This window comes from Schistocerca nitens, chromosome 4 (assembly GCF_023898315.1).
Source record: "Schistocerca nitens isolate TAMUIC-IGC-003100 chromosome 4, iqSchNite1.1, whole genome shotgun sequence".
Taxonomy (NCBI): Eukaryota; Metazoa; Arthropoda; class Insecta; order Orthoptera; family Acrididae; genus Schistocerca; species Schistocerca nitens.
Window position 1 is genome coordinate 110,168,061 of NC_064617.1, and position 24,558 is coordinate 110,192,618.

Sequence of the window (24,558 nt, forward strand, 5' to 3'; positions counted from 1 at the left end):
ATATAGTGAGGAGAGATAAAGTAGAACTAATTTCTGTTAGAAAGAAACAAAAACAATTAATTATTTCAGGTTTTTTTAAAGAGGTAAAATTTAAATTATTTTAGTTTAATATTTTGAACACTGTAAAGGAAATGACAGTAAGCATTTTACACTTTTTTGGGTCAGTCCACTGAAAAGTGTAAAATGAGGTTTCAGTGTATTCTTAAAAGTGGTAACACATATTTTCATATATCCAGTTCCATCTTGGTAAAGAGAAATAATAAAAAGAATTACTGGTTTGTGATCAAGAATGCCTACAACTTAATGCAATATACATTGATGTACCTTGGCAAATTCCTTTTATTAGCTGTGACAGAAGTTTTCAGGATTGTAATGACTTACATGTTTCCTGTATGTGGTTATGGGCAATAGTTTGTGTAAAGGAACACAACTACTCTATTGAGTGTAATAGTCACAGCAGAAGATAATGGTTCTGACATAGAGGTCAGCAACATGAAATAAATCACCTGAGTAATGTCCAGCAACAAGTTTTTCACACTTGCAATTCCGCTGGAATTTGTAGTAGTCCCAATAATGGATTTCACATAGTATTTATACAAGACTGACTCACTTTCTTATGCCTGGGCTCAAGTAAAAGAGTGAAGATTTTAGTGCAAGTTCTAATTCCAGAAAGTTTTTCTCCAGACCTGCTTTACTTCCTTATTAAATATTTTTGATTAATTTATTTTAAGTTTGACTGTAAATGTTTATGTTTCTTTGAGAAAGTTCTGTTTTAGTGACAGTCATTTGTAACATGTCAGTGGTCCAGTTTCATCAAATATGTTAATTATTCTGAATAACTGTACCTCAGCAACTGTACTATAACAATGGTAAGGTGGATATTTGCTTGGCCTGGCAGTTTTTTTTTTAATTATTGAAAATTATCTTTTATTGAAAATGGCCTTTTACATCAATCACTGTGTCCAATATTTTCTTTCCTGCTTTTAACCATAGTGCATATCTTAGATAGGGACAGGCTATAACAGTCATCAGGAATGCCAACTGCCTGATCTGGTTGACCTACACACTGAACCTCGTCCAGTCCACATTCAGTTCCAGCTATTATCAGGAGATATTTGCTCTTTCCTTTTTTGGAGATTTGGTGCAAACAACCCAAATGGCAGGTGTCATATCCACTAAGGCTTAGCTTCTTCATATAATTTTCGATGTCTGTCAACCAACTGGTTGGGGCCTTCCTCTCCTTCTCTTGTTTGTAATCATGGAAAAGGACTTTTTCACTATATAGTCACCAAGGTTTTCTGTTATGTGACTGTGCCATTTCACCCAGAATTTTGAGTTTTCCATTTATGACAGCAACCTTGAAACTGCCTTGTATTACTTTGATGCACACTTTGTCTTTCAGTATTACTCCTCCTGCCCGTCATCACAAGGGCATTTCTGTTGTATGGCACTTCTGTACTTGAGTCTTTTTTGATGCCTAGATTCACTGCCATACTCATAATGGTACTGGTCTTACAGCTGTTTTATAAATTTTTCTATGGTTTTTGTGGGCATTTTTGCATCTCACAAAGTGCCTGAAAGCAAGCATCACTGGTTTCAACCAGATGTTATTTTGTTAGTAATGTTCTGCTTCAGTTGACCTGTCCTCTGATATTACAAGACCCAAATGCTTAAAGTCATAGAAGTGTGACATTATCAAGATTGATATCTGTAGTTTAAGTGATATGGGGTTCAAGTTGTGCATCATGCACTCAATCCATGTTCTACTTATGCATAAGCACTTTGTTCCATTGAATTTTCTGAATGTTATTAGATATAGTGACTACATCACCAACCTACAAAATATTCCATGGTGATGGATTCTGTAGCTTTGTGGTCAGATAATTTTTACAACATTAAACAATAAGAGACACCTACATTTACATCAAAGCTTTTTGATTCACTTGGAGAACTTTTGGCGCAGGTTTGGGCATTGTTGTATGTGTCAGTGATAAATTCTGCATAGTACTCTGAGACATGATGTGCATGTATAGCTTGCTGTATTATTGTTCTTGATATGTGGTGAAAATACTTTTCTAGAGCTGTAAAGACGAACCGAATATTTTGCTTGTTTACTCAAGATTTTACCATCACTAGTCTTATTGTATGAACAGCCTGCTGTCAGTTCAAAGATTTTCTGTTAATGAGTTAAGTTGAGCTAAGCAGTCCTAAAGAACTTATTCCCAGATTTTAAAGGTATTAAATGTGAGTTGTTATGTTCTGGAAGTTTCCACAGTCAAATATGTCTCCTTTATTTTTGGAGAAAGGAGTTAACACTGCTTCTGCAAGTGTTTGGGAAGTTCTCACTTTTCAGGATGTTGGTAAACAGTTTTTAGCTACACAATATTAGCATGAAATATATACCTCACCACCCACACCCCTCATTCTTCATGATGGAATTAGTTATGCGCTGGAAAATGGTTTAATTTCACTCCTGGTAAATTTGGGTGTATTTCATTCTGCACAGAACCAGTTTCGTGTACTTTTTTACATTTCACATATTTATACTATTTATTATATTTAATTTGTCAAGTGCTTAAAACTAACATGTTTGTCGCTATGCAGGTGAAAGGCCTCTGTGGAAACTTCAACAACAATGAAGCCGATGATTTCCAGACACCTTCTGGAGGTATAAGTGAAGTGTCACCAGTACTATTTGGGGATTCTTGGAAGCTTCAGCCATACTGTCCTGAATCATTTGCAATTGTGGTGAGTTGTGTAAAAAGTCTCTTACTCTTGCGCATTAAAAAATGGGAAGCTGTCCTCAGCCCACATGTTGGTTTGAGCGCTGCACTGCTTTAATAGGCATTGCCTTTGGGTCACCTATAACTGACTTACCCAGCCAGTTATAGGTGACCCATAGTGGAACATAGATGCCAGACCATGTGCAACTTGGATTTTTTTCACACTAACAAATCATTTCCAGAGGTGAACGGAATGATAAGTGACAGAAAAATAGCAGCACTGCCTGCAGCTTGAACCCAGTGGCACCTGCACAATGTGCCACCAATCCATAAGGATCATAAATTCATTAAAAAGCTGTACTACTATTCTGTATAGTTGAATTTTTGTCCTTGGTGCACTACAATCACTATTATGATACTACATGTAGTACTGTATTTGACGGTCTTAAATTGGACTCAGAGAGATATGAAAACAAAAATTGTGTCCAGTTGTGTGTGTGTGTGTGTGTGTGTGTGTGTGTGTGTGTGTGTTTGGGAGAGATGGAGAGAGAGAGATTGATTCAGTCAACATAAATTGGAATGAATTATAGCTATTACAGTAGAAAAAATATATAGAAAAGTTTCTGAGTATTAAGAAATAACTCTACTGGTGATTCCAGCTGTGAGTATTACTGTATTAGCCAAAATATAAGCCATTTTCCCCAAAACTGAGCCACAAAAATTATTTATGGCTTATCTGTGCAACCGTAAAAATAACAAACTCTTTCTACACCAAAGAAATTTCAACTGTAGTGTTCTTTCCTCAGTTCTAAATGGACTTAGTCTTCAATAATCAAGTATCTCAAAACTGCAGATACTTAATGTTGTAAACTAGCCTTATAAAAGCTATCTCTGGAAACACTGTACCAATTGGCTTTTATAAGGGGATGATGCACTCACTCTATCTGGCAAGATTAAAAAGCTGTAAGTCAGCCTTATGAATTAGTTCATTCTCTCTTCATGGCACACAATGTCACCAGATTCTTTCATAAAAAAGTTGAAATGCTATATGTCCAAACCCTGGATGGTCATGAGAACAACATACTTTGGGAGGAGAGTTATGAAAATACTGACAGAGATTAAACAGATGGTAGTAGTGAAGTTAACAATGACATCAGTGAAGACTGTGATTAGAAGGTTGGTATTTCTGTGTAATTTATCTACACAAAAACATAAAAAATATACTCATGAGTGACCATGTTGTGAACAGTTTTTGTAGATGGGTAATGTGATTAAAGAGACAGCTATACATGTGAGCTTTTGGCCAAAACACCTTTAAAACAAACAAACACACACACACACACACACACACACACACACACACACACACACATATTCACACAATCACAACTCACAGGCACAACCACTGTCTCTGGCCACTGAGGCTGGAGGTGTGGCCTCAGTGGCCAGAGACTGTGGTCATGTATGTTTGAGGTGTTTGGGTTGTGCTTGAGTGAATGTTTGTGCATGTGTTTTCTACGTTAGAAGAAGGTCTTTTGGCCAAAAGCTCACATGTATAGCAGTCTTTTTGTTGTGACTGTCTGCAACTCAACATGTCCACTGTAAGTGAGTAGCAGTTTCTCCTTTTCAGAGCACTGTCGTTATTCCAGTCTGGATAGTTGATTAGAAACCCAAATCTTTACTTTTATGGTAATTTGTTGCCACATAAAGTTTCTTTTTGAGACTAGTCAAATGTGTTTTTCATGTAGGATGCATGCAAAAAACACCCAGAACGAGAAATATGGGCAGTTCAGAAGTGTAGTATACTAAAGTCTGAAGTATTCCGCAGCTGCCATTCTGAAGTGCCTTTTGAACCCTATCTACACAGGTGAGTTAGAATTATTTGCTCACTGCTCTTTCTGTAAGTGCATGCAAAGTAGATATTATTATATAGTTTTTATTTTATGAATTGTATGACTGCAGTAAGCTGTATTGAATATCATAAGGGATAGTGCAAGTTCATGTAAGTGTCAAGGATTACACATAACTGTAGAGAACTGTGGAAGACAACAAAATATCAACCAGTTTAGTATGCATTGTAAATCATAAGAAAATAAATACAAAAGGAAATGAGACTAGTGAGATGGGACAGAATATGTGAGAAGTGTAAAGAAATGAGAGAAGTTCAGCAAAGAGTAGTTAATATGCTCTTTGGATAGTGCAAAACGGAGTGTGGGCTTAATGCCAAATGTTTGTTGATTTCAAGGGCTTCTAGCAGCTTCAGTTTTGGCTTTTTGTGTTCCGAGTGGATGATTTTGCAATATTTCTATTTGGAAAATGCTCTTGCAGTATGTGCATTTTCACAGTATTCTCATTATTCATGTGTCTTGAATAAATAATAGTAGGTTTAAGAACTTCTTCATCAGATAGATACTACAATTATTTCTGATTCTTGTAGCATTTTGTTTTTGTCCTGAGAGCAATTCAGCCCTTTTTCTATTCTAATCTTACATGTTTAACACTCTTTAGTTTATGACTTCTGAGCTTAAGTTTTGTAATGAAAGGCACAATTTTGCAGTAGAGTGTATTGTGTTCTAAACCGTAAAAGTGTGTAAACACTGTTACATTTAATAGAAAGATCCACCTCTTAAGAAAGGGGATATGACAAACAACAACAATAAATAGTCTTTCTTCCTCTTCACCTTCTCTCAGATGTTACGTGGTCCCCCCCCCCCCCCCCCCACACACACACACACACAAATTTCTCTCCTGTGAGAACCTTTACATCTCAGAGTAGCAGTTGCAACCTACATCTCCATTATTTGCTGGATGCATTCCAGTCTCTATCTTCCTCTACAGATTTTATCCTCTACAGCTCCCTCTAGTACCACTGAAATTCCATTATGTCTTAACAGATGTCTTTTCCTTCTGCCCTTTTTTCTTGTCATTGTTTTCCCATAGTCTCCTTTTCTTGCTGATTCTGTGGAGAACCTCGTCATTTCTTACCTTATCAGTCCGCCTAATTTTCAACGTTTTCCTGTAGCAACACATCTCGAATGCTTCAATTCCCTTTTGTTCTGTTTTTCCCACAGTCCATGTTTCATTACCATGCAATGCTGTGCTCCAAACCAGGGTGACAATTTGTCAGGAAACCTTGGAATTCTCAGGGAATTTCATTTTATCTGGAAAAATCTGGAAAATTTCAGGAATTTCATAAAATCTCAGAGAATTCTTTGTTTTTAACCTAGCATTGAAATTGAATTTTATTGAGTTTTATAAATCACAAATTTTAAGATACTTCATATCTCAAAGCGTGTTAATTATATGAATATTATTAGAGATAAATTACTGATGATGTTTAAAAACTGTGGTTAAACTGCTGCTTTTGCAGCTCACCATTAATTTATCAGGAACTATTTGACATCATCTTCCCCCTCACACCTAGAATTCTCAGGAAATTTTTTTTTCTTTCTTTCTTTTTTTTTTTTCGATGTTTGATTAGCCATTCTGCAAACTTACTTCCTCGGAAATTTCTTCCTCAAGTTAAGAACTATGTTTGATGCTAGTAGACTTATCTTAGTCAGGAATACCCTCATTGACAGTGCTAGTCTGCTTTTTTTTTATATCCTCCTTGCTCTGTTCATCATGATTTATTTTGCTGCCTAGGTAGCAGAATTCCTTAACTCCATCTACTTCATACTCCCCAATTCTGATGTTAAGTTTATCATTGTTCTCATTTCTGCTATTTCTCATTACTTTTGTCTTTCTTTCATTTACTCTCTGTTCGTATTCTGTACTCATTAGACTGTTCACTCCATTCAACATATCCTGTAATTCTTCTTCACTCTCACTGAGGATAACAATGTTGTCAGCAAATTCCATCATTGATATCCTTTCACCTTGAATTTTAATCCCACTCTTCAATCTTTCTTTTAATTCCATGATTGCTTCTTCAATGCCTAGATTCAACAGTAGGGGCAAAAGTCTGCTTCTCTGGCCAACACCCTTTTTAATCCAAGCACTTCATTCTTCGTCTTCCATTCTTATTGTTCTCTCTTGGTCCTCATACATATTGTATATTATCTGTCTTTCCCTTTGGCTTACCCCTATTTTTCTCAGAATTTTGAACACCTTGCATAATTTTACATTGTTTAATGCTTTTTTCAGATCAACAAATCAAATGAACGTGCCTTGATTTTTTTTCAGTCTTGCTTCCATTATCAGCCACAACATGAGACCTACCTCTCTGGTGCCTGAACCTGTTCTAAAGCCAAACTGATTGTAGTCTTCAATTTTGTTTTCCTTTATGGCATGTGATTATTTGTTTTTCTGGTCTATCCATCTGGTATCTTTTATTTTTATATGGTCTCTCTGTTTCTTTATGTCCCCCTTAATATGTTTAGTAATACATTTAATTTTCAATTTTTGACTGATTGCTGTACTACTTATGCTGTCTGAATGTGTATAGCTGGTTGATCTCCTGAGAAATGCACATCCACAGCTTGTCTTCTATCCCCATATTTCACTCCTATATAGTATGAGTGATAATCTATTTCCTTTAGCCATTAGTGCCATATGTCATCAACCAAAAAGACTGTCTGATACATATGCACCAGTTGGAACTGAACTGCTGCCATTTTATGAGGAGGGGACGTAATCACACCAAATACTAATTGTGTAACTTTAAACAGAGATTAATTTTTTCCCCTGTATCTGATATTAGTATATTTTGTAGCTCCCATTGTTTATTGTTTTAATGCACTTAATTACTATGATTAACAAAATGTATGAAACAATTTGCAAAACAAAGCAACTGAGTATTATCATTTTATTCCTAGTATAGATAGCTAGTTAGTAAGCACATATATGTAAATTAAGTATTTAGTTATGTTATTACCTTATTTTATTATGTATTTTGTACTACCTTCTTTCTCATATTAAGAAAATATTATTAGTGTAATGTACAGGTGTAATTAGGGCATGTCCTGAAGCTGACCTCAGGTGAATCACAAAGGGAAGTGAGAATACATAAGTAAAAAAAGTGATAAGATATAAAGTAGAAGCTAGGCATGCATACATAAAAAAATAAATAAATAAAGTGGAGACATGGTAACAGACATATGGTAACAGACATAATGAAAGTGGAAGTAATTAAGTAAGAAATACATAGAAGGAAATAACAGCTAGATGAAGAAGTTTCTTCTATTTCTAAACTGTGATTAAATTTTGAATTGTGAGCTATAATCCAAAAATCTTTTCTAGGTGTATCTTTGACTCTTGTGCTTGTGATCAGGGAGGAGATTGTGACTGTTTGTGTACAGCTCTGGCAGCTTATGCTCATGAATGCAACATTCACGGTGTGCCTGTAAAATGGAGGACGCAGCAGTTGTGTCGTAAGTTAATGTGCTCCGTCTGTCTGTCTGTCAGTCAGTCTCTCTCTCTGTCTCTCTCTCTCTCTCTCTCTCTCTCTCTCTCTCTCTCTCTCTCTCTCTCTCTCTCTCTTGCAGTTATTGTGTGTTTCATTTATTGTATTTCTCAGTGCAGTAGCTGCTTCAAATTCAAGGTTAGACTCACATTTTTAGTATCATTACCTGACACTGATAGATGTTTTCCAGTACCTGAGAAGATTTTATCCATCTTTTCCAGTAGACTATTGTAAAAATTTCCACAATGGAAAAAAATGACACACTGTCAACGTAGATAAAGTGACTGATTATGTTCTGTTATTTTTAAATGTATAACTGCTTTTGACCAACCAGTAATCATTCTCGGACAAAAGGAACATGCTGCAAGCAGCGATGTAATGTTCCTGTCGTATTTTCAGTAATATTGTATTCTATCTCAACAGTATTTTCATCTTCATATTAAAGACGCATGCTGCAAGCAGTGACGTAATGTCAATGGCTAGTTAATGTTTCCACAATGTCACCTCTGACCAGCTGCAACTCCCTCTGGCATTTTGTCAATAATCATGGTGGAATGATAGGAACAAAACCACACTAATATCACTTTGGTGCTAATGTTGACTGAATTTACCTGATGCCATTGAGAACATCCACTATTTGCTATAATCTGATTTGACAGTGATACAAAAACACTACAGACTTGAACTATGTACATGCACACCACTTCATCCATGAGAATTTTATGACCAGTCATCAATACATATATAATCAGCTTATTTAAGTGCCCACTGTTACCAAAGACATCAACAGTTTATACCATGAATCAGCATGTATTTTCGAGTGATACAGCATACACAATGTATATTAGGCCATAGGTTACCATTAATAACTGTGACTGCACCAAACTGCAGGTCATTGTATAATTTTCAGAATGCATGTTGAAAAACTGGAGCTCACTGCTCACTTTTACCTGACAGCCTGTAACACTCTTTCCCTGAAGGATCTCAAAGACCTTTACAAATAACTGATTCATTTTGGGAATGTAAAGCCACATAAAATGGGCCTCATTGAATACCTTGCCTAAAAGTTACATTGCTTGCAGACAGGAGGAAGGAATCTAAATTACTAAGTGTATGTCATGGAGCCCAGTATCAATTTCAGGCTGCTTGTCTAGTGGCCTCCAGGGGCAACAAAAATTTGATTTTCAATATAGGTGTAATATTATGTTAAAATTTTCACACAACAAAACAAATATTACAGTTAGAAACTGTGTGTTTGTCTTGAGGCAGCATAACTGATGGTGTGCAAATGCCCAGACTTGACTCACCCGGTATTTGAGAATGACAGCAATTACCCATTTCCAACAAACTTTACACATAATTTCAAACCTTTATGAAAATGTTCCTCATTGACACCCCCCACAAAAAAGGAAAAAAATTATCACTTAACTACATTTTCACTGTTGCAGTAAAACTTCAGCCTCAGACATGATATTTTACTTTATTACTTCTGTACTACCAATTCTATTTGCAAGACAGTTTTCAGACAGTATCCACATACACCACTGAACGTAACTGCAAAATTATGTCATTGTACAGTGTCACATAGTTTAGGAGATATGATGACATTAACATTGAGATGTGTGAGAAACTTGCTATTGCTTAAAATTGAGTGTGCATTATCCATACTATAATCACCCAGTGTTACTTAATGAGATCATTTAATGACTTGCAACTAACTTTAAACATTATTTAAAACCTTTCCTGAGCTTTTTCCTGCTTACATGTTTGCCATAAATACATAATACATTAACTCATTTGTAAACTAATCAGGCATTACAAGCTGTCTTACACATGGGAGTTAAATTCTTTGGAGAATCAGGTATTCACTGTATCACAAGATTTCCTAAATTCAGTAAAATATCACAGTATGGAATTTCATGAGAAAGAGATCTGGCAAATGCAAATCAATGATAGCTATTGAGAGAAAGATGGTTATTGAACTTCTGAAAAGATGTAGCTAGAAGAGGGCCACTTTTTTAGGCATAAAGCCTTTAAATTAATTGATGCATTATTTCAGCATCATAAAAAAGGAAGGTGAATAGGTAGTAAATGCCAATTCCACCAGTTCAGTTCTGTTTGAATTTTCATTGAATTTTTTGCAGAAAGAATTAGTCCAAGAATTTTGTTCCCCAGAAATAAATTTGTTTTTGTTGTAGATACCATAATCTGGCAGCTATCAAACTTCAGCTATAGTTGAATTTTTTGAGACTGGTCTATGAACAAAGAAAGACAAAACTATGATGAGAATTTTAACTTCATTTTAAATCAAAAACTTAACTTGGTTGCTACACCTGAAAGATCTTATGATGAGGGCCCACAGGACACTAAACAGTCTTGGTGCCCCAATTGCAAGTCATGTACCCAACAAATGAAGAAGGAATCCTGACCATCATAAAAACCTTAAAAATGAAACAGTCCTCAGGAGTAAGTGGTATACCTGATAACATAATCAAAAAGTGTAGTGAACTCATTGTAAAACCACTAACATATTTATGCATAGTTCACCGGCATCATGGACTTTCCCTTCTTGTCTAGAAATTACAAAATTGAGGGAAGTCTACAAAAAAGGAAACACGGAAGAAGTTGGCAATGACAGGGAAATTGCCCTATTGTCTGGATTCTCAAAAATTCTAGAGAAGGTCTTCCACAAAAGACTTACAGCCTTTATGGGAAAATATCAAATCCTATCCACAGCACAACACAGGTTTAGGAAGAACCGCTGAACCGACATTGCTATCTATGAATTCCTAAGTGAAATTTACCAGAAAGTGGACAGTGGCAAATAGATCATTGATGTATGCCTTGACTTGTCAAAAGCATTTGATATTACAGATCATGAAGCACTCCTACAGAAATTACATCAACTAGACATCAGAGGCATACCTAATGACTGGACCAGGTCATACCTTTGCAGATGGAAACTAACAGTGGAAATACAACAAGTTGACTGCAAGAAAATCACAAACCATTGCTCAGATTACCAAGACATGAAATATGGCGTTCCCCAAGGACCAGTACTAGGTCTATCACTGTTCCTCCTATATGTAAATGACCTACAAGCAAATGTAGTGTCAAAATTCTTACCAGTTTGCTGACAACATTAGCTTTCTCATTACTGCAAAATCAGAAAACCTACTACAAGAAAATATAAGAAAGACAATGGGTAGCATAGCAGAATGCTTCACATACACTATATTAATCATTAATGAATGTAAACTTGTAGCAATCAACTCCGGTAATGTCAAGGAAAAGGTTCTGCAAACTATAAATATCCAGTTTTCTAACAAAGCTGTACATAGAATTGACCTGACAAAGTTACTTGGGGAAACTCATATTGACAGTCTCAGCAAAAAATTGAACACATCCTGCTATGTGATGAGTATCCTTGAAAGCTGTTCTAACAAAGACTGCCTAAAAAGTGTGTACTATGCAATGCCCAATCAATCCTGAAATATGGAGTCATTTTCTGGGGAGCTTCTCTAATCACCATTAAGCTATTTAGAATTCAAAGAAGAGTCATAAGAATCATAGAAGGTGCCAAACACAGAAAATATTGTGAGCCACTCTTCAGAAAACTGCAAATCCTCCCACTTCCATGCTTCATGTATATGAAACCATAGTATTCGTACAGCAGTAAGCAACTGAAACTCCCACAGTCTCCTCAAAAATGAAGATGTACACACTCATAACAAGGCAAAAAATGGATCTCCATATGCACCACACAAAAACTAAGCTCTGCCAAAACGGAGTTCTGCAACGTTGAAAAAAGTTAATCAGGAAACTACTAAGTAACATACAATCAATAAACAACACATCGGGGTTCAAAGCTGCAGTGAAGGCATATCTAATTGATCATTGCTTTTACAGTCTGAAAGAGTATTTTGATAAATAATAATGTGCCATTATGAATAATAATGTACCAGTCATATCCACTGAAATCATAGTAACATTGTAACCACCGAACAAATACAAGTAATGTACCAATAATAAATAGTATAACCATAAGCGATTAATGATGTTAAAATGATAGAAACAGTATTGTGTTAAATGATGTCCAAAATCTTATATATATTCTATGTACCAAGAAGGTCTCATGGACAAATAAATAAACAAATAAAGGCATATCATATTCTACTAAGCTTTTTATGGTCAGTTAACAACATGATCAATTCAGTTACTACAGAAATTCAGTTTGTATGAAGATAACATCATGAGTGGTGTAACATTTCATATATTGTATCTGTTTATTATCTCTCACCTTTTTATTTGTTTAATCTTAAAATTGTAGACAGTTTGTATAATGGCAGATAACTTTACAGCCTTGCAGTGTGATGAACGCTGTTCTGAATACAGACCTTGTGTAACTACCTGCCCCAAGAAGACATGTGACAACATTCTCAAATATGAGACAATTACAAGAATGTGCAGTAAGGATCATTGTGTTGAAGGTGAGTAACAAATGTGCAGATTGAGATCAAAGTTTGCTGAAATACTTTCTTTATTAAGGTGTACATTTTTTAATGACATACAGGTCTGATTTGTTCTATAGATGAAATATAAGTGTGCTCCTTTCAATATCTAACATACTCAGTATATGAAAAATAGAAAAGCTTCATTTTTTTCTCTCAAAATAAAATATTACTTCAGTTAGTGTGAGAGATACATCTGTAATGTGTTGCCCATTGTCTCATGTACATATATTGCTGATGAAATATTCTTTATTTCAGTTGAATATATTCGTATTTGATGTTGCTACATTCCTTTTATAACCATCTCCAACCTACCCTTCTTTCCTCCCTGAGGAAGGAACAAATAGGTCTGAAAGCTAAGATTATATCTTGCTCTTTTTAGTGTGTGTTTATATGTGTATGAAGAATTTTGTTCCTTGAGTTGAAGTAATGATGGGCCATCTGTCTCATGTTTTTATAGTTTTGACAAATGAATTGACATTTTTAACAATTAACTTCCTGCCTACTTTTTTATTAATTATAATTGTGAATAAACAACTCATGCAAGAGTATTAAATGTTTTATTGATCCAAAGTGGCTAATATGCAGTAGAGAAAATTGTATGATATACAATACTGTATTTCAAGCTTTGAGTGTGTTCTCTGAAAGTCACAGAGACTGAAGAAACTACTGGAAGACAGCGAGTTGTCTATCCACCCACCATGAGAAAAGCACACATTCTTATGATATTGTGTTTCTTTCCTACACAGGGAATTCTTCTTCTTGAACTTACACTACAATGAAGAATTTAACATGGATGCCGTTTTGACTGGCACTTCTCGTAATGAAAATAATTCCTTTGACGTTTTCACATACACGTCGCACAATAAATCTACTGCTGTGCAGTATTGCACTTTTACTTTACACTAAAATAATTTTATTTTTAACGATAATAATACGGCGGCAAGACATGCGCAAGCTTTCATATTATCTCATCCTCTATTTGTCACCTGTGTGAATCACTTTATCTGTATTAACTGTCTTGTGTGTCTAAGGAATATTATAGCTTTCATTCTGGCTATCTTGATGAGATTCTAAAATATTTTTACACTACTAGTCACATGTTAATACCAAAAGACACTCACTTTCAGTGCATTTTTGGTATGGGTACATATCATATGCTCAAAAATTCAGTTTTCAGTTTTATTGACTTGTTGCTGAACAGAAATTATGTTAAACAAGGTAGATGTATTCATTTAATTTCTCAGAATTCAGTAAATTCATTAAACATTCTTTAGTGAGCTATTGTACCTGTATGTTGCAGAGTAATTTGTTCACAAAGTACAGTAACAGTTCTGGTTACCACGTCATTAAAGAAAAATGTGATTATTTATATTTCCCATCCCATTGTATTCTGCTTTCCCTTCCTTGATCCTAGGAGAGTTAGCATTTGATCCTTTGTAAAATCTCACTTATTTCACCTTTTCCTCTCTTTAGATAGATTAAATAATTAGCTCCAAAAATGAGTTTCTGGTAGCTTCATCCCTTCAGCATTTGCTGCTGACTGATAAACAGGATATCTGTTTATCTTTATTTTACTAAAAGTTTATTTTAATAACCTCACAATGTGTTCATCCAGGTTGTGAAGCCAAGAAATGTCCAGATAATGAAGTATACTCAAACGTTACAGCCTTAGAGTGTGTTACTGTTAACAAATGCAAGCCTCCAGTCTGTCTTCAGACAGCACAGGCTACCTACTATGAGGGAGATTTGATGGAAGAAGATGCCTGTCATCGATGGTAAGCACATATTCTGCTTATAATTGTTGATACATTGTGGTGTTATTTTCTTTGAATGGGCACATTACAGTGCAGCGGGCTGAATGTCAAGCCCATCCTTAACATGTACAGGGTATGGCAAGCATGCTTGATTTGTGAAAAAAAAGAGGTTCTGCTACTGTAACCTTCCAGGAAGTGTTTTTGAAATTTGCACTTCTTAAAACATTATTTTAAAGCTTTTCTGAGCTTTTTAAAAGTGTGAACACAACCCCTGCTTTCCATTGCTACAACCACAGCAAAACCTCTATCATACCACATCTCACAATCTGCGGTTCTGAGCTTTTCTTGTCAGATGTACTGGTACAACATACTGGTGTGTACCATCACAGATCAAGTACTGGTAGCAAGTATAACTTTATGTACTTCTTAAATGAATCTGATTTGGCGAAATGATTATCAGAATAGATGTGAAGTGATTCACTTCAAAATAGTGAGCTTTGTGCTGTAGGATGTTTGGGTAAGAGTATATTACTGCACTAGATGTATTAAATTTATTGCCTATAACCTTCATTGGCAATATATTACATTAGCAAGAGAAACTAAAGAGTATGCCTATTATCTATGCACCTTCTGCAACTAATGAGTAATGATATACAAAAAAATCTCCTTACTTCATTCATAATGATAAAAAGGATTTTCCCAATATTTCAAGAAGAATGTTTTTGCCAATCTTCTGCTATTTCAGTCTGATTCATTTGTGTACAAACATTAGTGGTAGCAATTCTGTAAATTTCAGAAGTAATCAGTCATAAACAATCCAGCAGGCTCTTTGGTTAAATTTACATGTTCTGTTGTTTGGGAGCAGTGTCTGTCACTGCTTTATGAGGTGCAATGTAACACTGATCAAGCCTGGCTTCCTCCAGAGTGGGCTGCAGAGCTAAATTGAGAGCAACATGTTTTATTGGCACCCTACTATTGCTTCCTTAATTATGCTGAAAAAAATTAGCATGTTTTACTGAAAAAGGAGCTATATGGAGAAGTTGGCACATGTCTTAAATGTTTCAATTATTCGGAATCTGACACCAGACGAAAAATTACTACATGTTAAGTTCATCTGGGACACCAAGGGACATAGCAAAACTGTTGAAATCAGAAGCAGCAGCAGCACCACAATGTCTATGGTTAGGGAAAAAGATTACCATTAAATATCTCATCAATGCCTATCCCTAACATGTGGAAGGGCAGTGTACCATTAATCCATTTATGTCCAAAGTGGCCATATCCTTTAGTTCTGTTTCATGTAGCTTCAAAACTCACACAACATAACTACTGGCATCTGGGCAGTCATAAACAGTTTTAGAACTGGCAATGACAAATCCTGTATGGACTTTACTATTAACCACAATGGCATGCTCATAAAAGACCAACTGGAAATTGCAAATATTTTTAATGAATATTTTTCTTCCGTAGGGGAAGCCATAAATGACAAACATAAAAACATGCACTACAGTTTTAAAGATAATACATGTGACCATAGTATATATCTAGCCCCCACAAACTGTGCAGAAATAATGGGCATCATTAGCTCTCTAAAACCCTCTAATTCAGCTGGGCATGATGGCCTAAATACTAATGTTTTAAAAGCCTGAAGCCAAAATGTATCTGTACCTCTGTCTGCAGCAGTCAACAATATAATAGAATCAGGCACCTTTCCAGACAGACTCAAAATAGCACAGGTAACACCCATTTTTAAGAAAGGTGACAACAACAAAATAGAAAACTACAGACCAGTCTCAATCCTTCCTGTCTTTTTCAAAATAGTTGAGAAAGTTATATACAACAGGATTATAAACTTTCTTAACAAACACAACCTGATGTTCGAAAATCAAAATGGATTCGTAAAAGGTAAATCAACTAGCACTGCAGCTGCTCAACTAATTGAAGAGGTGTTACGGGGTATCGAAAGCAAGGAACATGTGGCAGGTGTATACCTAGACCTGGAAAAAGCCTTTGATTGTGTGAACGTTGACATCCTATTAGACAAGCTATGGAACATGGGCATTAGAGGTGCTGCTTATGATCTAATAAAATGTTATATGAGCAATAGAAAGCAGTTTGTTCTACTTAAAACGGAAAGTGGTGTATACAAATCAGAGATCTCTTGCATAAAATATTGGGTGCCCCAGGGCTCGGTATTGGGCCCCCTTCTGTTCTTGATCTATGTAAATGATATTAAATACTGTACTATAAATTCCAAAATTGTTCTGTATGCCGATGACACGTCCATTGTATGTAAAAAGGAATCATGTAATGAACTAGAGGCCGAGTGTAATAATGTGACAAAAGAAATTGTTCAGTTTTTTAATGAAAGCCACTTAAATGTAAGCACCAGTAAAACATGTTTGATGGAGTTTAACAAAAGTAGTTTGAATAATGAAATAAAATTATACATGGGCAACAAATTGGTAAAGAAAGAGTCTAGTGTAAAATTCCTTGGCATAACAATCCAAAGCAACCTGAAATGGGACACACATATTGACTCTCTAGCAACTAAGCTGTCAAAAAATATATTTGCAATCAGTACTATTAGCAAGTTCTGTAGAGACACCGTAGTCCTAAAGACTGCATACCATGCTCTTTTCTCCTCTCACTTGAACTATGGTATTGAAATTTGGGGGGCAACAACCAAAGCTAATCTAGATAAGCTACTCATTCTTCAAAAAAGGGGTGTGAGAATAATCTGTGGAGCAAAATATAGGGAATCTTGTCGCAACTTGTTTCCAAAAACAGAGGTGTTAACTGTTATAAACACATACATTCTAAAAGCCATATTGCTTGTGAAAAGACTGCACCCAAACATTTATTCAGATTTCCACTAGTACAATACTAGAAATAAAGAAAGATTTTACATTGGCAGCCACAGAACAGCACTTTACGAAAAGGGGCCTCAGTATGCAGGTATAAAATTGGCTAATGCACTGCCTAAAGCGGTCATGGCTCTTCCTACAATTAAACTGAAACATCAGCTTAAGAGATTTTTGGTGGAACACCCTTTCTACACATTGGAAGAGTACCATACTTATATGAAGAACAACAAATGCTTTGTGAAATTATGTGAACAGAAATAAGTAAACACCTTATTGTAATTTTGTTGTAAATTAATGACGTATTCAGAAGAATGTGTCTTGTGTATTGTACAAATAACTTTAATCATTACTGTTTCTTTGTACATGTGCAGTGTACCATTCGATGTTGAATAAAGCTATTATTATTATTATTATTATTATTATTATTATTATTATTACTGAGAAACAAGTGTAATAATGTGTAGTATTTTTTGTCACAGAACTCAGTGTAATCATCTGCTGACAATTATTCAAAAGGGTAATCTGAGTTAACTGAGGCATACATTTTCGTACAGTTGACTAACAGAAAAACTTAATTAAGTATCACATTCATTGACAAAATATGAGTTTTAATATAGCTGATGACACTACACATTTAGAGAATATGTGTATGATTGGCTGCTCATTTTTATTCAATTTTTTTAAAGCTATACATTAGAAGTTCCAGATGAACAGATACAGACTCTTACAGTGATATGTTTAAAGCAGTAAGGTCAGCATAGGTTCAAGAGCAATCTGATGCAGTAATGTTCCAAACAAGACCAGTGTGTTGCAACAATTCCAATACCAGCTTGACAAATATACAGCCATAGAGCAAACCAGTTACAAGCAATTCTGAAGCAGTGATCTCAAATAGAGGTACAGTGAAAAGATAACAGTAGCATCCATGTAAGCCAAGCACTGGCTGTAGGCTGCAGCCCATTCAGTCACATAACCATTCCAAAAAGATTGCTCAAGGGGTGCACTTATGGATTCTGACATAGAAGATGGCCTCGGCAGTTTGACAATGGCTATGACCTCTTCCATGTCACTGACTAATGGGAACATTGAGGTAGCTGTGTGTTTAAAACAGATTGATGGAGTATATTTCATAGTGTTACATAGTTTTCATCAGGAATTAAATTATAGGAACTTAATCTGTTTACCTTATTAACCCTTAATGTCCCAGCTGTGGTCTCACAGACTGTTACTCGGTTGGTAATGCATAGTGGTGGGGTAGAAGATTACAGCATTGTGTATTGTGTAGTTTTCTTTCCCGGAGCTCTCATGGTTTCCTTTGTTAGTGGCTGCTTGAATAATATGTGGACCTATACTACTACTGCTTCTTTCATGCTAGCAGTCTCTACAACTGCATGTGTGACTTTACATTCTGGATTCAGTAGCCAGATCTACATGCTACAGACCCTGACTTTGAGGATACTGTTATAAAATGGTTTGAGGACAGTTTAGGAAACAATGTTGGATCATATAGTGACAACAAAATTGAACAGGAACAGTGTGAAAGTGAAGACAGTATTTATTTTACCAACTGTGAAATCCGAGAATGAAACAAGTAATCAAAGTGTTGAAGTCAGAAGTGTTGAGACTGAATTTTTAGCTAAAGGATCTGCTAAAAATACATTAGGTTGAAATAAATATCGTTGGTTGTCAAAGTGGCCAGTGTTATTATTTTTCTGCAAGTCAGACATCAGTGGGGTGAATTGTTTGTCTTTCACAATTCCTACGAAGACAATACTCAGGTGAACTTGCTGAAGAAGCTCATTGGTGACACCACAGATAAAGAGTGAGACAACAAGTATCACGTACCCCTCAACTTCATGCGTCCTTCACCGTACTTTTTGGGTGTAGCAGAACTGAGAGTACAAGTTATTGCAGAACATTTGGAAAAATGCAAAACATGCTCCACCTGTGACCCAAAAAAGAAGAAAAAGGTGTCTTATTGTGCCATTGTTGCAAGAAACCAATCTGACTTGAAATCTGTACAAAAATTTCCAGCAATTGCAAAGAAAACCCCTGAGAATGAAAGTAAACACCTAAAAAGTATTAGAGTAATTTTCATTTTTTGAGTATTTTATGGGATTTTTTATGTTTTATTATTACATTAATAGTAACCGATAAAAATATAGCAAAAAGTAAAATTTTGAGTGCAGGGTATTTGATTTGCATAGTATTAACATTATCATGTAATATTATGTTCATGTTGTACAGTTTTCTGTTTAAATGTGTTTTTTTTCATAAAAATTAACTTTAAAATTTATTGGAATATATTTTTTGTGTGTTATGAGTGCAATCTTTTATGTAAAATCTGAACTGTTACACTGAAATTGCTGAATCCAATATTTTGGCCATTTAAATATAGTGGTCCCTCAGACTGCATCTGGGACAGTGTGTGACAAAAAGATGACATGAAGAGCTAAGGGTTAATAATTATCCATCACTGTACTGCTGAATGCTATTCGTGTTTATGCCAGATAAACTTCATGTGGCAAATTAGAAAGAAACAAGTCCACTTCCAAGACATCTCCTGTCTCCACAGGTGCATTAAATAGCTGTTGTTTATCTACTAATGGTAGCTTACTATTTCCTTGATTACAATGGTATTTTTCATATTTTTCAAAGAAATCACTTCACTGTATCTGTAAATACTGAACGCTTTTCACAATACATTACTACTTGTTACACATCTGTACAATGAGCACTGTACTTGTCTTTTATCTAAAAATAACTTTTCAAGTCCGGACTCATAGAGGGGCTTGTTGCAAACAAACCAGTAATACTGGATCTTTGGATGTATTTTCTTTCCATTTGCATGACACATGATTGCACAATGTGGATAGCTTTTACGGGTCTTGTTTCCTACCTGTAGATTGTATGAGCTTGGAAAAATGTCTTCCTAAGAGATAAAACAGGGGTTGTTGGTGCTTTTCCTGGATATCCAGCTTTCAAGACACTTAAATTACTGTTGTGCTTTGAACTGGTTACCTTCCTTTTCTAATAGTTTTTGCAACAATATTAAACATAAACAGAGTGCAAATATCGCTTTTCATTAATTTTGGACACAGGACAGGTAATTGTATACACACAGAGGCAGCTTCATATTAAAACTAATCTTTTGTTGGTTATATTTTGGTTTATTACTACTTGTTTATATGCTTAACTTTGTGCTTTTCTAAAATATGCTTTTGAATAAATGAACTGATGAAACCACAATTTATCACCAAAATTATGTACATCATAAAAGTCCTCTCAGTAGCCATAGAACTAAACCACTTCAAAATTGTCACTCAATGCGAATTAATATGTGCAAGGGAAACCACTTTCAAAACAAGTAACACAGCAGAAATAGAAAGAATACTCTAATAAAAAGAAGAATGGTCAAAACATGCAAAATAAAAATTACCTGGAAAACTTACAGTTTAGACTACATTCTATTGAAACATGAAAATGTTACCAGTAATGAGCATGACCAGGAAGAAGGGCTAACCATGACTCCAGAAAACTGTATCATCAGGATAATAATAGATATATTATGGAACAGTAAGAGCAACATTAGATATATTATGGAAGTCAAGGAAGACATGGGGAAAGTACAGAAGACTTAAAAGATACAAGGGCACAGTTTAAAAGTAATGGCTACAGTTTTTTTATGTGAAAACTTGTAAAGCTTTTTAACTAAAAGAAATGTTATTAACATTGTAGATATCTGTCCTTCATGTCTACATATTTATCTCTCAACATAATCACCCTGGTAACAAACACTGGCTGTAGAATTTTTTACTTTGTTGATGGAGCCACAACCTCCCCTCTGCTTGCGCTGCCTCATTGGTGTCAAAGTGAAGTCCTTGAAGGTGTTAAATTTAAGTTTCAGAAACAGTTAAAAATCAAATGGGACCAAGTCAGGACTGTATGGAGGATGATCACTGACTGTGAACCCAAGGTGTTGGATTGTTGCAGATGTTCCAGCACTTGTGTGTGGTCTAGCATTGTCATGCTGAAGTAGAGGGTGCATCATTTTTGAACGACCTCTTCAAATTTGAAACTTGATTACAGCAGATAGTTTTTAATACACCAACATAGTTATGTTACATACAACCATGTTACATACTAGGATTTGGAGCCCTCTAGTGGCAGAGGCCTGCAAATATTTAAACATGAAGAATAAAGATTTTGAATGTTAGTATTTGTTTTATTTAAAAAGCTTTAAGCATTTCACATAACAAAGTCGAAGCCATTACTTTTCAGTGCACCCTCATAAAATGGAACAATGGGATGGGTAATTTCATACAAAGAAAGAAAAAGTTGAGTTCTGAGAAAATGAAAAATAAATATTATGCTGTTTTAGAGCACGGAATTTTACTCATGTTCTGGACTAACTGTTGTTTTTTGCAGCTTCTGTTCACATCACCAGAAGAAATGCATAGGGGAGCCATGTTCCACCACTGAGCAGCCAATACACCAAACCTTCTCAACCATTGCACCAACCACTGGGCTGCCAAAAACTGCACCTGCTCCAGAATGCAAGTCAGGTTGGAGCAGCTGGTTGAACTCTTTTACACCTTCAGATGACAAGTCATATGATAAAGAGCCTATCCCTGACACCATATCTGTGAGTGTAATATTTCTGTATCTGCTTTAAAATCATATGCTGTATTTAAAGTATATTGTACTGAAAATGATGTAATTTATCTTAGAAGAGAGAGTGTAGTTAGAACTGTTGGCCTTGGTCAGTTAAATCCTTTCCAGTCATTTTGATACAACTAATTAAATTAAATAGATGGTTATTTCAGTCAGAAGTGATAGTTAAAAAAATCAACTCTGTGTACTTAAATAATTGTGTGTTCATATCTGCAATAATCATAATTCTTCAGTAATTTACTGCAAATAACATACGTAAAGTAAAAGTCTTCTTTATCATTAATTATAAGGTGTGTTCATACGAAAAGGTACTAAACATGGTAACAACCAGACTGGTTGAGATATACAAATGCCGCTTTAATATAACGTAGTGAGGTGTCTAGACAATGGAGACATGTTTTGTTAACTTCAAATCTGTGCCCTCGGCAGTCAAGGTGATGCTCACTGTCTCTTTCAACATTCAATGTCTGAAATTAATAGAATTCCTCAAGTACACGAGAACCACTAAGAGTGATGTGTCCTGTAAGACATTATGTAGCCTACCCAAATCCATCAGGAGCAAATGGCCTGGGCTGCTCACAGAGGGAGTGATTCTGCTCTGTGATAATGCATGTCCACCCAGGTCACACAAAATGTAACTGCCAAGCTTGAATGGGAGCAGCTTGAGCATCTGCCCTACAGTCTGGACATGTTGCCTAGCAACTTCCTTGTGTTTGGTCTGCTAAAAAAACATCTCAAAGGGAAGAAGTGCTACTATAACTTGGATGTCAGACTGAAGACTGCAGTGAAGGACTGGCTCCCATCACAGCCATAGTAATTCTGGAAACAGGGAATCCTTCAGCTTATGAAACAGTGGGATAGTTATGTTCAGGTCCCTGATGATTACTTTTGAATAAAGACTTTAGTTATAACCACAGTGTTGTTTTTTACCTTTTCTTTTGAACACTCCATGTATGTGTCCCATACTTTGGCTAATATTGTGCTAATTTTCCAATTTTTCCAGGATAATGTATATGGCCAGAAAGGTATCTGCAGCAGAACTAATGTGACTGAGATTGAATGCCGTGCAGTGGGCAGTGAACTTGACCATAGTGATACTGGAGAGAAAGTGAAATGTAACTTGGAAGAAGGCTTAGTTTGCAAAGATGGTTGTAGGGATTATGAGATAAGACTGTATTGCAGCTGTGGGGGTAAGTACTGTTTTACAGTAATAACATTACTTGTAGTCTGTAAAACTTGCCCCATTTTCAGGCCATTATTGTAGAATACCAGAATCCTCAGTCTCACTTGATCATTGATTGTAGGAGTGTGAGAGATGATAGTGGGAAGTGGGAGTGGGAGCAGGATTTGTATTAGGCCCTCTTGTCTGCTCTGGACTGAGAGTCTCATTTTCTATTTCACTACACCCCCAGTCTCCTTGACGGTGTAAAATACACAGTTATTTTGACATACAATTTTCCTCCTTTCTAGTTATATAGTTCATTAATTTGTTTTGATAACCATTAATTTTTTATGTTATTAAATAATATACCTGATTATTTCCTGGTGACATCATTTCTACAGATATTTCTTGAAAGTACCTTATTACTGCACATAGGATCCTGATTTCCGCTGTTGCTTTTTATCTGGGCTACATCTCTGCCTTTTAATACCCATATTTTACTCCTGTATACATGATGTTTAAAATATCATGTCCCTCCCTGCCCCCCCCCCCCCCCAATTGTTGGGAATTTTTTTTTAGATAGATGGGGTACAGATTGGAAAATCCAGGTTTCCTAAGTTAAAAACTCATGAGCATCATTTGTCCTCTACAAGTATAAGTTCCAGTTAAGCTTGAGTAACGACTATGAATGAATGGTGACAGTCAAATATTGTTTGGCACATCACTCACGAATATTGGTTGAACTGCCTGAATTGTGAGAAATAACTCAAACGTCTAAAAATACAGCACCTGGACAGCGAAACTGCTGTCTGCGCACTCTAAGGAAGAATGCAAGATTGTAAACTGAACTACTGTGTGCCCATCCACTGCTCAGTGCTTCCACCTGTACTGTTTCAAGAGTAATCTGTTGAATGTATTAGCTAAATTGGTTTGTAAATCTGTGGCTGAGAATGTAGTTGTGATGCTAAATGGTTGATAGCCCAACGTTTTGAATTTCATGATATATGATGAGACAGTACCATTGTCTTAGCCATTTAGGTTTAGCTTGTAGTTTTGTGTAGATGCTATTTTGGAAATTCATTGTTGTTGATTTTACATACATAATTGTAAAGCTTAAAGGTATAGTGAAAAATCTGGTGTGGAATACAATGGCACAAGTAAATAAGAGGACTGTGTTGAGCTGTTGAACATCACATAGACAAGAATTTGAACATAGCAACTCATGGTTTTTGAGCTACAGTTTCCAATCTCATATTTGTGTGTCTTATCAACTTCTCAGATCATTATCCATATAGAGATGAGGTAAATTAAGAGATATTTTACTCACTTACTTTTGTATATAATTGATATGGAATTTTTCTAGTCTGCTTTGAGTTTTGGAGTTCTATTGCCTTTGAGTGTCTGATTGAGAATAATGAGGAAACTGGTAAATTCATGAAGGGATATATCTCTTTATATTT

At 35.5% G+C, this 24,558-nt stretch overlaps 1 protein-coding gene across 1 annotated transcript in view; it reads left to right on the forward strand.

Moving 5' to 3' along the window:
• Positions 1-24,558, forward strand: part of LOC126251888 (hemocytin) — a 541,167-nt gene that overhangs the window by 221,543 nt on the left and 295,066 nt on the right. The window contains exons 27-33 of the mRNA XM_049952591.1: positions 2,605-2,748; positions 4,472-4,590; positions 7,965-8,095; positions 12,489-12,617; positions 14,257-14,416; positions 21,691-21,907; positions 22,940-23,126. Of these exons, the coding sequence (XP_049808548.1) occupies positions 2,605-2,748; positions 4,472-4,590; positions 7,965-8,095; positions 12,489-12,617; positions 14,257-14,416; positions 21,691-21,907; positions 22,940-23,126 (1,087 nt within the window). The remainder of the gene's footprint in view (positions 1-2,604; positions 2,749-4,471; positions 4,591-7,964; positions 8,096-12,488; positions 12,618-14,256; positions 14,417-21,690; positions 21,908-22,939; positions 23,127-24,558) is intronic.